General features: G+C 40.7%; 1 protein-coding gene across 4 annotated transcripts; it reads left to right on the top strand.

Annotated features, from left to right (window-relative positions):
• The first annotated feature begins 1,393 nt into the window (after positions 1 to 1,393).
• Positions 1,394 to 6,299, top strand: LOC147621567 (AMP-dependent synthetase and ligase family protein). 4 transcript variants are annotated; one of them, XM_086824360.1, is made up of 2 exons: positions 1,394 to 3,257; positions 3,978 to 6,299. In XM_086824360.1, the coding sequence occupies exons 1-2, from the start codon at positions 1,503 to 1,505 to the stop codon at positions 5,391 to 5,393; spliced, it is 3,171 nt and encodes a 1,056-aa protein (XP_086680486.1). In that variant the 5' UTR covers positions 1,394 to 1,502; the 3' UTR covers positions 5,394 to 6,299. The 4 variants fall into 4 exon arrangements, with proteins under 4 accessions (XP_086680486.1, XP_086680484.1, XP_086680485.1 ...); XM_086824358.1 differs by having other exon boundaries at positions 1,394 to 3,524; XM_086824359.1 differs by having other exon boundaries at positions 1,394 to 4,823; positions 4,958 to 6,299.
• The last annotated feature ends 7,635 nt before the right edge of the window (positions 6,300 to 13,934 follow it).

Below are 13,934 nucleotides of genomic sequence, written 5' to 3'. Positions count from 1 at the left end.
TCAAGCCAAAAGAGTGTGTGCGTCTTTCTTTTCATCAAAATTCTGAAAATAAAAAGGCTTGTGACTAATGCGAGATTCTTTCCAAGCCGTTTGAGCATCTAAAGTTGCTTTCACGGTTCGAAGAATAGAATCTTCATCACTATCGTCTTCAATGTCATGCTTATGCCTTTTACGTGATTTCAATTGGTCTTCTAATGCAAGTCTATGAGTTCGTTCATTGACCAATTGTGCTTGTAAAGCTGTGAGTTGCTCTTGAATAGATGAAAGTGCAAGTAGATCAGCCACCCATGAATGTTAATTAATTAAGCTGTGAGTTGCTCTTGAATAGATGGAAGTGCAAGTAGATCAGCCACCCATGGAAGTGCAAGTAGATCAGCCACCCATGAATGTTAATTAAATAAAATAAAAGATAGGAAAAAGTTAGAAATACTTATATGATTTTTCGTTCATGGTAATGATTTTGAAGATCTTGAATCCCGTGGCAATTAGAAGAGCGATGTGGCCATCTAACGCAATCACCAACGTGCTTGAAGTAGTCTCGATGCGTTGGAAGGTCGTCTGGTGGAAAAAAATATTGAGAATCGAGAGTGAATTTAAGCTTCGGGAAGGCGTAAAATAACCAAATTTGAAAATCCTGCAACTTTGAATTGCTGTAATTTTTTGAGCCGAACCAGAATAAGAAATTGAAAATATTTTCAGCTCGAGCCAAATTCGGACGAATTTGGGCTAATTTTGATGAAGTTTTGGCTTGAAGAAGCTTTGCGTATGAATCTCCTCTTATCTTTTTAGACCTTTTTGAGTAAAGTAAATATGTAATTTTTCTCCACCCTAGATTTCTGCAGAGCTTCCTTCACTATTGCAAATTTAAATCCTTGGATCTTCCACAAACCTCTCAAACAGGGTATAAGATTTGTGCAAGAGAACACGCCGGATGAATTTGACGGAACAGATCTTTGAACCGGTTGCAAAATTGTGAGCCAATCTCCCAAGTATGAGGCGCCAATTCACGATTTTCATGTCATCTTGAACAGGGGGAATCGCGCAGCCCTGTTTAGAGAGCTTTGGGTTAAGCTTAAGCTTTACGTAAGCTTTACGTAAGCTTTGCTTAAGCTTTGTCTTATGCTTTAATCAAGACTTTGGATAAAGCCTTTACCCTTGGTTATTTCCTTGATGTGACTTGAAAAAGAAGCCTTCAACCAAGCCTTCAATCTCCTTGAGATTTTTTGAATTTTTCTTCTTTCACATAAACCAGAAAGTTGCAAGTACCTTCTCTATTTCTTTTGCAAACCTAGTGGTTAAGTAATTTGATTGAAGTAATGTACCAGTTGGTATTTGGTTGGACGGTGTGTCTCTCCATGATCCTAGTGGTTTTAGTGGTATCAGAGCAAAGGGGAGAGAGAAGGTGAAGGTGAAAAATATTGAGAAAAATAAAAAGGAAGAATAGGCGTTTTTAGCATGCAAGAGGAAAGGGAGGAATAGACCTTCCTGGCATAAAAGAGGAGATGGAGGAGAAGCTAGCCCCGAGCCAAGGACGTTGTCTCTACTGCTCCTTTGCCCACGTCGCCTGCCTCCACCCCCAACGCCTAGCGCTTCTCCAAGCCTCCTCGTGGGACCATTCGAAGCAACATCATTTGCAAGAAGCACATGGCGCTGCAAATAGACAGGAAGTGGATGGTGATGATGATGCAACGCAACAGCTCCTGCGGAAGGAAGGCATCCCGTTTGCAAGCCCTAACTCATCTTTGCAAGCAAGCGAGAACGCTGAAGACAGGAAGCAAGAAGGTAACCCGTGTGCATACCGCTTCGCATCAAGCCCTCAATCATTGAAGGTACCTGGAAACCCTATCCCATTCAATGGCATCCCTGCAATCCCTGAATCATCACAGTTGCCTGTGTATCCCGGTGATAAAGGCTTCACCTACTCAGAACTCCTTGCCCTTGTGAATGCTTTGGCTCGGCGTCTTCTGGATGCCACTTCACATCCTCTTGATCATGCTTCTCCATGTTTCGCTGATGAAGCTGCCATGGACAAGGAAGTGTTTGAACCAGTAAAAAAGGTGGGGATTTTTATCAGTCCATCAGTAGAGTATGTGGTGGCAGTCCTAGCTGTGCTTAAATGCGGATTTGCATTCGTGCCGCTGGAGCCTTTTTGGCCGGCCCGAAGGGTTGCAGAGGTTCTGGCTGACTCAAAGCCCTGCCTTCTGTTGACATGTGAACAACCTGCGGAGGTAGCTTTAGCTGCTATATCATGTTCTGTTAAAGTCCCCATTCTGTGTCTTGATCCAGCATTCACCAAGGTGTTTGAGCAAAGCATAACCAGAGATGATGCGAAATGTTCGTGCTTTTGCCATAACAAGCAAGAGCGACCCTATTGCTACCTCATGTACACTTCGGGATCCACAGCAAAACCAAAGGGTGTCTGTGGAACGGAGATGGGTATTTTGCATCGTTTGCAATGGATGCAAAGTGAGTACCCATTTGTAGCAAGTGATGTAGCAGTGTTCAAAACCTCCATTGCATTCATTGACCATCTGACAGAGCTGTTTGGGCCTCTCCTTGGAAACTCTCCAATCATTGTGCCACCTCCTGGGGACTTGTTCAGAAACCCTTTGGCACTTCTTCCTTTCCTGCAAGCCTACAATGTAACTAGACTGACAGCTGTTCCCTCTTTAATGCGTGCCTTTCTCCCAGTTTTACAAACCCCTGCAGGACGTCATGTGCTGAAGTCATTGCGTGTTCTTGTGCTCAGCGGAGAAATTCTATCGCATCAGCTTCTTGAATTTGTATGCGAATTTTTGCCACAGGCATTTATTCTCAATCTATACGGAAGCACTGAGCTTTCAGGTGACTGTTTGTTTTTTGATTGTGGGGCATTAGGGAAAGAGTGGGGTCACCCCTCTGTACCAATTGGGAAGCCACTTCCTGGTTGCTCTATTCAGATATTATCTGATAATTCTCGAGCAGCTGATGAGGGAGAATTGTGGGTAGGTGGAGTGCTCCTTGCTTTAGGATACTATAATGACACCCTAAGCACAAGTCAGAAATTCATGCACATTTCGAGTCCTGATGCAGGAAATCATAATATCATTTTCTTCAGAACAGGCGACTATGTAAAGAAGCTGGAGAATGGGAATTTGCTGTATTTGGGGAGGAAGGACAGGACAGTCAAAGTGAATGGCCATAAGGTGGTCCTTGAAGAAATTGAAAGCAACTTGGAGATGCATCCTCTTGTTGCCCGAGCAGCTGTGAGTCTGCAGGTAAGAGTTAATTCTGATCACTGCATCATTGCTCACATTGTTTTGAAGTTACAGAAAGAGACTAGCTCTTCAAATGATGTTGAAGAGATTTCTGAAACTTCTGCTATGGCCAGCAGTAACGGAACACCTGAGGTAGAAGCATCGCTCAGAAGTTGGCTAATTGAGAGATTGCCATTAGCAATGATACCTAATCATTTTAGTATTTTAACTGCCCTACCATTGGTGAGCTCTGGCAAAGTGGACTACCAAGCTCTTTCTATTTCAACTGTAAGTGGATCGAATACAGCTTGTGGTGATTCACTAGAAACCGTAGTGAGCTCTTTGACAATTCGTATTAAAGAAACTTTTCAGCGTGTCTTGAAGATTGATAGTATTTCAGTTTATGATGATTTCTTCTCTCTAGGCGGTACATCAGTGTCTGCAGCTCACATAGCTCATATTTTAGGCATAGACATGCAAACTTTGTACACGCATAGTTCTGCAATAACTTTAGAACCTATACTAAAAGCTCAGCAGGAAGAAGCCATTTTGTCTTCTGCTGCCAAATTGGATGAAGGTTTACTGCACTTGAGGAAGCCTAAACGGGTGAAAGGAGATGAGTCCGTCAGCATGTCCAGTCTCGTTACATGTTCCTTATTGAATGATCAGGATGACTTTAATAATGGCCCGAACTCTTGGCATACAGATCTGGGTCTCAATTGTGACTGGCCATATGTGCAGATTGCAGAACCAATGGCATTACTACGATGCAATATACATGCTCCATCGAATTTTCCTTCACACAAAATAGGGAATAGGATGGCTCACAATCTCATTCTTTATTCGGCTTCCGTCAATGGCTTACGTGATATGACAATTTTGTGGAGAACCCAGTTGAAAGCCTGCATTGATGCGTCACCTGTTCTGGTACAATCAAGGAGTAGATGGCACTTGTTCATTGGCTCTCATGCACACAATTTTGTGTGTATAGATGCCTACAGTGGCAATTTGATATGGGAAAGGGTGTTGGGGGGTCGAGTGGAGTCCACTGCAGCCATTACATCTGATTTCAGCCAGGTGGTTGTGGGCTGCTATGACGGTTTTCTGTACTTTTTAGAGTTTGAAACTGGCATCCTCAGGTGGAAATTCCAAACTAAAGCTGAGGTGAAGTGCCAGCCAACTGTTGACGTTCAGGAAGGGCTTATTTGGTGTGGATCCCATGATCAAAATCTGTACGTTCTGAATGCAGTAGATCAGAAATGCGTGTGGGAGCATGATTGTAAAGCAAGTGTTTTTGCAGCTCCAGCTCATGATTCAACTCGAAAATTGACATATGTCGCTACGACTGGTGGAACTCTCACTGCAATCACAACTGATGGCTCTCATCCTCAGGTTACTTGGACACATACATGTGGTGCTCCTATCTTTGGGTCACCTACTATTGATTATGCTTCGGGCTATGTGATCTGCACTCTGGTTAATGGGTGTGTATTGGCTTTCACAACAAGTGGTTCACTTGCTTGGAAATACACCACACTAGGACCTGTATTTGCTGGAGCATCCCTTACATCAGCACTTCCATCTCAGGTTTTAGTTTGCTCTAGGGATGGTTGGGTTTATTCTCTGAATTTATCTGATGGCATGTGCTTGTGGAAGCATTGTTTAGGTGAACCTATCACATCTGCAGCATTTGTTGATGAAGGTCTTCGTTTGGTTTTCAGAGAATATAGAGACTGCTCTGTATACCTCCACAGTTTCAGGTTAGTTTGTGCTTGTGGTTCGTCTGGACAGGTGCATGTTTTGAAAGTCTATGCGGGCTCAACCATGTCTAGTGTCACTACTGCTTCCAGCACTAGTGCTGCTGTTGAAGACTGGCATGGACGTGAAGAGTCTCATGAAGAGGAGATGTTTATTTGGCAAGATGTGACTGACAAAGAGAATAAGGAAGAGGTGGGAGGAGAGAATTCCTACCACCAAGGAGCGGTTTCTGCTCGAGAACATGGCTACTGTGCTGCTTATAAAGTTTGTGAACTGATAGCTGTATTAAGGCTGCCAGGAGATGTTTTCTCTTCACCGGTGATGCTGGGAGGCAGGATATTTGTTGGGTGCAGAGATAATAATCTCTATTGCCTCGAGATAACTGGACTGGATGTTTGACAAGATCTTTGAAACAAGTCTGGTGGAAAATTTTACAATGCAAGGTATCTGGTTTCATCGGAGTTGTCCTTATCATTCTCTTTAGCCATAGCTCAAGCTTGTGTCTCATGTGTCAGTTGGAGCGTGTGATTTTAATGTGACACAGGTACCATACTATGTCCACATGGCAAAAGATGAACACTAAGGTCGCAAGGTAAGCATACATGAAGCAAGAGCCCAGATTCTACCAGCTGCTTCGCACGACGAGTGCCAGGAAAAATTTATGCGACTTTCTGTGCTAGAAATAGGCAGGAAAGGAGCTGGAAACACTGCTGTTTGGGCTGTAAAAGTGAGCCTGAGGGCTTTGTTTTATGAGTGCAAAATTGGGTCAAACGGGGCTGGCAGACATGTCAAAGAGTTGGACCCTACGTGTAGGAGCAGTCTCAAATCCCTTCACTTCAGACAAGCACTGGTGCACCTCAGTCAACCCCTTCGCAAGTTTAGCTTGTACATGGAAGGTTTCTAGTGCAGCTTTTACTGCTTGTATTCTAATTTGAGGCACTGTTACATGTTGCATATCCTTTATTGATGGGATTCCCTTAGGGGCGGCTGTGTAATTGTGAGTCGAGAGAGCTTAACCAGCATTTGAGGCAGCCAATGTGAAGAGGAAAAGGCTTTGAGAACGCCCAATCGAATGATTAAGATGAAAGACCCAATAAGGGATTCAGTGCTAGAAAGGCAATGCAATGCGATTGTAACTTATCTATGAAGGACTCTTTCGAGGAGTTTGAAAGTTTTTCACCTGGATAGCACAAACGTGCTGCATGCTGGAGTCTGCTTTTAGACCCCATGATCTTATGAAGTTGCATGGCAAGATCAAGGGTCAGTGTTATTGGTTTAATACTTGGGAAAAGACCAAATTTTAACTTAGTAGCTCTCCTTGATCTTTGCCTGTTTTGCTAGTGAAGGAGGATGAACATCTATGTGTGTGCATATAATATTGAGCTTTAAATAAGATCATGATAAGGAATAAATACCCTATTCCTTGAATTAATGAGCTCTTTGATCAAATTCAAGGAGAGTTTTGAAGATAGATCTTTGATCTAAATATTATCAAGTCTACATTAGGTCTGAGGATAAACCTAAAATGGTGCTTAGAACTCTAAGACATTTGGAGTTCAAAGTTATGTGGTTTGGTGCAATGTTTGAGTTTAAGGTTATGTTGTACGGTTTGACTAATGCTCCAGCCATATTATGATACAATTGAATAGTGTCTTGAGACGAATTAGGAAAAATTGTGGTGGTGTTTTTAGATGATATCTTGATCTTTTTGTAGATCTAAAGGGGAGCATAATGAAACATCTTCAAATGATGTTCCAGTTTCTTAGGCAACACTTCCTATTCACTAAAGAGTTAAGGTGTGACTTCTTTTCGAAAGGAATGAGGTATAAGGATACATTGTATGCTATGAGGGAATCCACATGGTAATGAGAAGATTGAGGTTATTCTAAATCAATACTCAAAGAGAAAGTTCAAGAAGTAACATTCTATCGTAGATTCAATAAAGATGATGCAAAGTTAGATGTTCTCCCGATGTGGGCTAGCTCAAAAGGGAAGGAAAAGCTTTCACTTGGGAAGAAGTTCAAGACCAAAGCTTTGAAAAACTTAACCTACTTATGATTATAGCTCATGTGTTAAAAGAATGAATATTTTGTGGTTGAAATTGATGCAAGTAATAATGTTGTAGGAGTGGTCCTTTTGTAATAGGTAGCAGCAAAAGCTCTTGTTGAGCAGATGATGTAGCTAGTAACCTAGGGGTGATGACGGAGGTGATTGTGTTATTGTCTGTCTTGACGAAGTTGGATGTCCATCAAAAAGGCATTGTCTTTTATTCTTTTCTTCTCCTTGTTGGAAGAGACTCGTCAATTGCTACAACAGGAAAAGGTCCCAAAGCTCTCCTCTCTGTCAAGGTTGAAGAGATTTTCTCTTCAGCTCTCTCTAATCAAATACCTAAACCTAAAGTTGATTAACTAGTGAGAATAGAGGCGAGCTCTAAGCAAGTTTCTAATCACTTGTTAATGACCAATCCTAAAGCTAAACCCTAAGCTTTGATACCATATTAAAACATGAGTATCTCAATTAAGATGGCTATGGTGGTGGAGAGAATGGTAAGTTGGGTGAAGCCTAAGGTTACTCTTGATGATGAGTGTGTTACGCTAAAAAGGCTTTGGACTCAAGTTTAATTAGGTTACAAGATTGAGACTTGTACTCATAGAAAGACTTCAGATCTCTTACTTTATTTGATTGCTTGAAAATGACCCTTTTATAGGAGGTGGGTACAAATTGGCTTTGCTTGCTCATGTTGGATTATGCTAGGTGCTTGACTCTCACTTCCTACCAAGAATTGTGCTCCATGGCACCCTATTTCTTAACAGGAACATGGTAGATGCATTCTTCAATATGAATTTCATGACACTATCCATTTCGTAATGAAGTCTTGTGGGAGCATTTGGACTTGGTTGTAGCTAAAACCATCCAAAAAATGAGTACATTTCATGGCATCCAACCTCATCCATTAATAAATTTGTGAAGAGCACAAGAAAAGGATCCAAAATCATTGCTACATTAAGCTTTCTTTAATCCACACTCTTCTCTGTGGAATAGATGAACCCAACTCTTAGGAGTTTGTCAATCGCCTCCTTCACTTGCTCTACATAGTTGGAGCTTATTCTGTATCTCTTCTACATCCTCCGTTAGGTTGATTCGATGCTAGCTGGGTCAATACCCTCCATGTCTGTGTAGCTCCAAAAACGAAGACATCCTTGTATTCTATTAGCAACATGATCAGATCTTCTCTGATTTTTTTCTCTAGTTGAGGAGTGACTTAGAAATTCCATGGATCTTCTTGAAGAACTAAGTTGCTTTCCACTAGCCCATCCTTTTTCTCTAAGTTGATTTCCATAGATGTTGCAGAACTAAGTTGATTTCCACTAGCCTATTCTTTTTCACTGTGATAGGATTATGGTTCATTTTCTCCTTCATTTTCTCATTTCCATCCACTTTTTTTCCTCTTCTATGGAAGGCTTATCTACTTCTTCGGATTCTTGTAGCTCCTTATTGTGCGCCTAGCTCTCCTCCTTATTAATTGTCCTTGTAGTTTGTTTGTTCTGCATTTGCGGTGTGTGTGGTACTTGTTGTGTTTCTATCTTCGCTACATCCACCATAGACAATTTCAAAATATTTGGATTCTCCTTGGGTAATCTGTTCTTCTTCTTCGTCATCATCTACTCCACCCAGTGAATTTAATCCTTTTGCTTGTAGGGCCAAACACTCTACTTGGATCAGTGTGTCTCTTTGGATTGACAACCTACTTCTTCTTTCCTTGTTTGATGGAGATTATATTCTTCTCCCAATTCTTCTTGACTTTTCCATGCTGAAATCATGTCCTTCTCAATAGCATCAAATAGGAGAATAGTATGGACTTCATCCTTAGCACCACAAATGTCACGAGGAATCTGCATCTCGCTATTATCATCTACTCATTCCTTACAATTCCAAGAGGCTTCACTATTTTTTGATCCACCTTTTGCATGCTGAATACCTCAAGGATGGTTTCTATGTTGTCCACCTCACTAGGGACATATTGTCCATCTCACGGATGATTTTTCACTTTTTCCTTTCGACATTTGACTATCAGCTTGTGCAATCTCTTCTTCTTTCAACTGACCCATCAGCTTGGTCGAGAGCTACAATGGTTGGGGGGGACCAAGCCTAATAGTTGGCTTAAGGTAATTTTAAGCTTGTTGCATCACCATGCAACACCATCTTAACTTTTTGGGAAATCCTCTATGTTTCCCAGGTATGCTAAGAACTATGGGGTGTCATACACATCCTCTAGATTCATCCAAATTTCAACACCCTAGTTGGGCGATTGATACACATTCTTTAGCTACTTTAGCTTTTCCCTTATCCTTGTTAGTGACCTGACTATGGGTTTGCTTAACACCTCTACTTCTTACTCTTGTTGAAAAAAATACACCAAAATATTACATGTGACATTGGGGATAAGGGCATATGGCTCATAGGTCTTATAGCCATCATACATTTGTTAGATGATGGTTAATGTAGTATCCAAGGAGGCATATTTTAGGCACCTAGCTCAATGGGTGCTCACTTCAAGGCAATAGGTGCTCTCTTCAATACTTTATTAGGGTTTTGCTTAAGGGTTAACCATACCCTAATCTCATGTACTCCAGCCTATATAAGAGGCTCATATCTAATGGAAGAGTACAACACTCACTTTCACTTTATCATCATTATATTGCCATTAACTCTAATCTCATGTGATTAGTCTTAACCTTTCTTGTTTAGCTTAATGTTGCCTTCATCACTAGATTCATCATCTTCTTTGATCCACCATGAAAACCAACATGGTATCAACTTATCATTCACACTAATTATGATTGGTGCTTAATCTTTTTTCTACCATTTTTCACATTTACTTCATCTCCCTCAACACCCACACCCATTGCAACCTTGATCTCTCCTCCTAATCACAACCATTGACCAAGCCAAGTATTAGAGCTTCTTCTTAGCTCCTAGGCGACCATCTTCACCATGTTAATGGTCGCCTAAATCTTGCGCAGTAGGCGGCAACAAACGATTTACAAAAAACGTAGGTTTTTGGGAAAAACACAATGGTAGCGTGATCGTTACAAGTCGGCGCCTAGCCGCCCTACCTCGGGGGTTTTTGAGGGCTGAAAATCCATCTACAATGTCAGATCTTCAAAATAGAATGCACAGAAGCCGATTCAAGCCTGGATACTCAAAGAGAAGTGTTTTTGGTAAAGAAATTGCTTAAGTGTTATTAATCACATGCACATGAGTTTAAAACTCATCATTCGAAGCTATTACTGGGTTTGTACTTAATTTTCAAAAGCCCTATCCTTTGGTGCTTCAATTGAAAGCTCCAAGTAGCCCCTTCTTTTGCACTACAAATAGTTCTAGTCACTGATTAATCGGCTCTAATCCTTGTGTTCTTGGACCATTTAGGGTTCAATCATACCATTGGGGACTTTCTATTACTTGCCAAAGCTTCATCTCGAGAAACCCCCTTGATTTTTCCCTCTGACGATGCTCTACAAATCAGAGTATTTTCTATATAGTTTAACAAAAAATTACTCTCAGTAATATCTTGATTAGTGCTAATGATATAAGATTTTTTGGGCATTTCATGCTTGAATCTACTTACTTGGATGTTTCTAAACCTCTGTAAAGAATCAAATCAGATTTTCCCCTGATTTGAGTGGTCAATTTGTTAATCTAATACAGTGTATAAATCTACATTAGCATTGTTTGGAACAATGCGATTCATGAGCTCATATGCATCATGTAAATCATTGATCATGCTCATTAATCAATTATACAAGGGCAAGACACTAGTCATGGATAAGACTAAGACCCCCTTATGCATATTCATTGCATTATCTTTTGAAAGGGATGGACATCATCATATAAGGCTTTATGAACACATTGAGAAAATGTTTTATCTTTGCCTACATGAATTTCAAACACAATGAAATCAAGGATGAATAGCAAGAGCTACATCCTACATAGACATGAAGAAAAGCTACATCGACAAGATCAAGAGCTACTTCAACAAGAGCATGCTTCTAGTTTGGTCATCATTATCTGTGAGATTCTACAAAGAACTGAAGCATGGAGGAATCAACATCATCCACAATAAGTGCAATACCTTTTAGACCAATCTTTCTTTCGATGTTGGTTCCTTCAAGGAGGGGACAAGGGATATGCACTAATAGGAGCTTCAATCAATGATGCTGAGACCACCACATAGACTATATCCTATGCTTCCTTCATGCAACTATCGGATCTTTTAGCATTAATGCCTATCTCAAGCCATATGTGTTCGGCATCGACATTCATATCTTCATTGAACACATCTACATCTAAGTGCTCTGCCTTGGCACATGAGTCTAAAAGGATAAGCTAAGCCTATATTGTTGGAAACATCACTGCAAAAGGATCTACACCGACAGCAAAGGGGGATTCTTCCTCCACTTTTAGTTCAGTTTATGTTTTGAGTCAAGGGTTCTCTGCCCGGTTAGTCTCCCAAAATCTGAATATTTTGGATGTCACTTTGCTGAGACCAGTAGGGCTTGCCTACCTGCAGTCACTTCTCTATCCTAAGAGAAATGTAAACATAACTAGAATCCTAGCATTTGTCTACATCAACTTTTGGCATTGTAAACCACTATGAGTAAGACCTACAGGCACTTGGATGGTCATCATAACTAGAGTTGTAAACAATAACTAGAGCTAGCATTGTCATCTTAGTAGCCATGGATATTTTTTTGAGGGAGGGTGTTGAAAACAATACACCAAAATAGCACATGTGACATTGGGGATAAGAGAATATGGTTCATAGGTCTTATAGCCATCATACATTTGTTAGACTATGGTTAATGTAGTATCCAAGGAGGCATATTCTAGGCACCTAGCTCAAGTGGAGGAGGATCTTGATTTCCCTAAAAACTATGCAATGGGTGCTCACTTCAAGGAAATGGGTGATCTCTTCAAGACTTTCTTAGGGTTTTTCTTAAGGGTTATTCATGCCCTAATCTCTTGTACTCCAGCCTATATAAGAGGCTCATATCTAATGGAAGAGTACAACACTCATGTTCACTTTATTATCATTATGTTGTCATTATGATGTTATTAACTCTAATCTTATGTGATTAGTCTTAATCTTTCTTGTTTAACTTAATGTCGCCTTCATCATGAGCTTCATCATCTTCTTTGATCCACCATGAAAACCAACAGCTCTTCCCATCATGCCTTGGTTTTCTTGCACCATCCTGGTGGTTGGCGTCATCCTGACCTTTAGCATGGTCTTCCCATAAGATTTCCCTTTCTTATCTATTAGCTTCCTTTGAAACAATGAGCTCTACCTTTTGTGACTTTATTTCATTGTCATCACTTGTGGGGCTTTTCCTATTTCAGCTGTACTAGCTAGTTGCACCATATTCTTTTCACTCCTATAGCTGGCTGGTCCCTTTGGACTCACCCAACTGTCCTTACGTCTCCTACTGATACTTGAAGAAGTTCGGAAAAGTATTTTTCCAATGACTCGGACATCTACAATACTAGCATACATCTTTGTCCGCCGATGGGCCATATTCAATTTTTCTGCCTCACTGTCGAAAGACTCTTCGACCACACCACGACCACATTGCCTTCTTCTTCTTGGCCTTGTTGGCTTTGTACAAGTTCTTCTTGGCCCTCTTGGCCACTTCTTTTGCCAATTTATCAAATCCAAGTTCTTTCACATCGGAAGTTGACTACTCTTTAGCTTTGGATTCAATCCCTTGTTGAACCATTCTGCCATCAGCTCTTCGGAGGGCCTATTAGCTTTTCCTTGAGGGACTTGAGCTTTGCTGCATAGACTTCAACATCCATGCCATTTTGTCTACCTCGACTTTCTTGGAATGCATCCTCGTAGGTCTAGAAGTGGTCATTGCATTGAGTGAAGCACTTGTTAACTCTTCTTCATATACCTAAAATCCCTACCTCAAGCCTCAATTGTATCAAGTGTCTATCGCACTCGAGGATTAGCACAAGATTGCATTGATCACAACAATTGTGGGAGGCATGTTTGCCTATTGGGTTATGCCCTTTGGTCTAACAAATTCCCTTGCTATATTGCAAGGTCGTTGCATTGAGTGAAGCCCTTGTTAAATCTTTTTTATACACCTAAAATCCCTACCTTCAACCTCAATTGTATCAAGTGTCTGTTGCACCTGAGGATTAACACAAGATCGCGAAAATGGTGGGAGGCATGTTTGCCTATCAAGTTATGCCCTTTGGACTAATACCATTCTAGTGGGGGCAGTGCCACTGCTGGCTAATATGTATATATTTTAAAGACTATTTACAAAAGTGGTTAGAAGTCTTCGTTGATAACTTGTATGTGCACTCTAAGCGGAAGGACCACCTAGCTTGCTTGAGAAACGTATTTCAAAGGTGTCGCTTGTATTGAATATGTTTGAACCCATTGAAATACCAATTTTGGGTCAAGCATAGTATTGTATTAGGACTCATTATGTCTAAAAATGGAATCTCCAAAGGTGTCACTTGTATCGAATATTTTTGAACCCATTAAAATACCAATTTTGGGTCAAGCATAGTATTATATTAGGTCTCATTGTGTCTAAAAATGGTATCTCCACAGGTGAAAGAAAAGTGAAGTTGATTTTGGAACTTCCATCACTCACAAGTTTTAAGGAAGTATGAAGGGCTATGGGACATGTTGGGTATTATTGAAGGTTCATAGTATTCTATGCCAAGATTTCACAGCTATTAAATCAACGATTTGTAATCTTTTAATGGATACAGGATTGCCAATAAGAACTTAAGAAGGCCCTAGAAGGTGCACTAATCTTAAGACCCCCTAATAGGGACATAATCTTCCATGTCAATATTAATGCATCAAACTTTGCCATTGGGTGTGTGCTAGCACAACTAGGGGAGCACAAGTTAGAC

This window comes from Cibotium barometz, chromosome 30 (genome assembly GCF_041138505.1).
Source record: "Cibotium barometz isolate CiBa-2024 chromosome 30, ASM4113850v1, whole genome shotgun sequence".
Taxonomy (NCBI): Eukaryota; Viridiplantae; Streptophyta; class Polypodiopsida; order Cyatheales; family Cibotiaceae; genus Cibotium; species Cibotium barometz.
The sequence above is the reverse complement of the archived record's forward strand: the minus strand, read 5'-3'. Positions and strand labels throughout refer to the sequence as shown.

Coding starts and splice junctions, on each gene's coding strand:
- LOC147621567 (XM_086824357.1), top strand. CDS start 1,503: ATGGAGGAGAAGCTAGCCCCGAGCCAAGGACGTTGTCTCTACTGCTCC.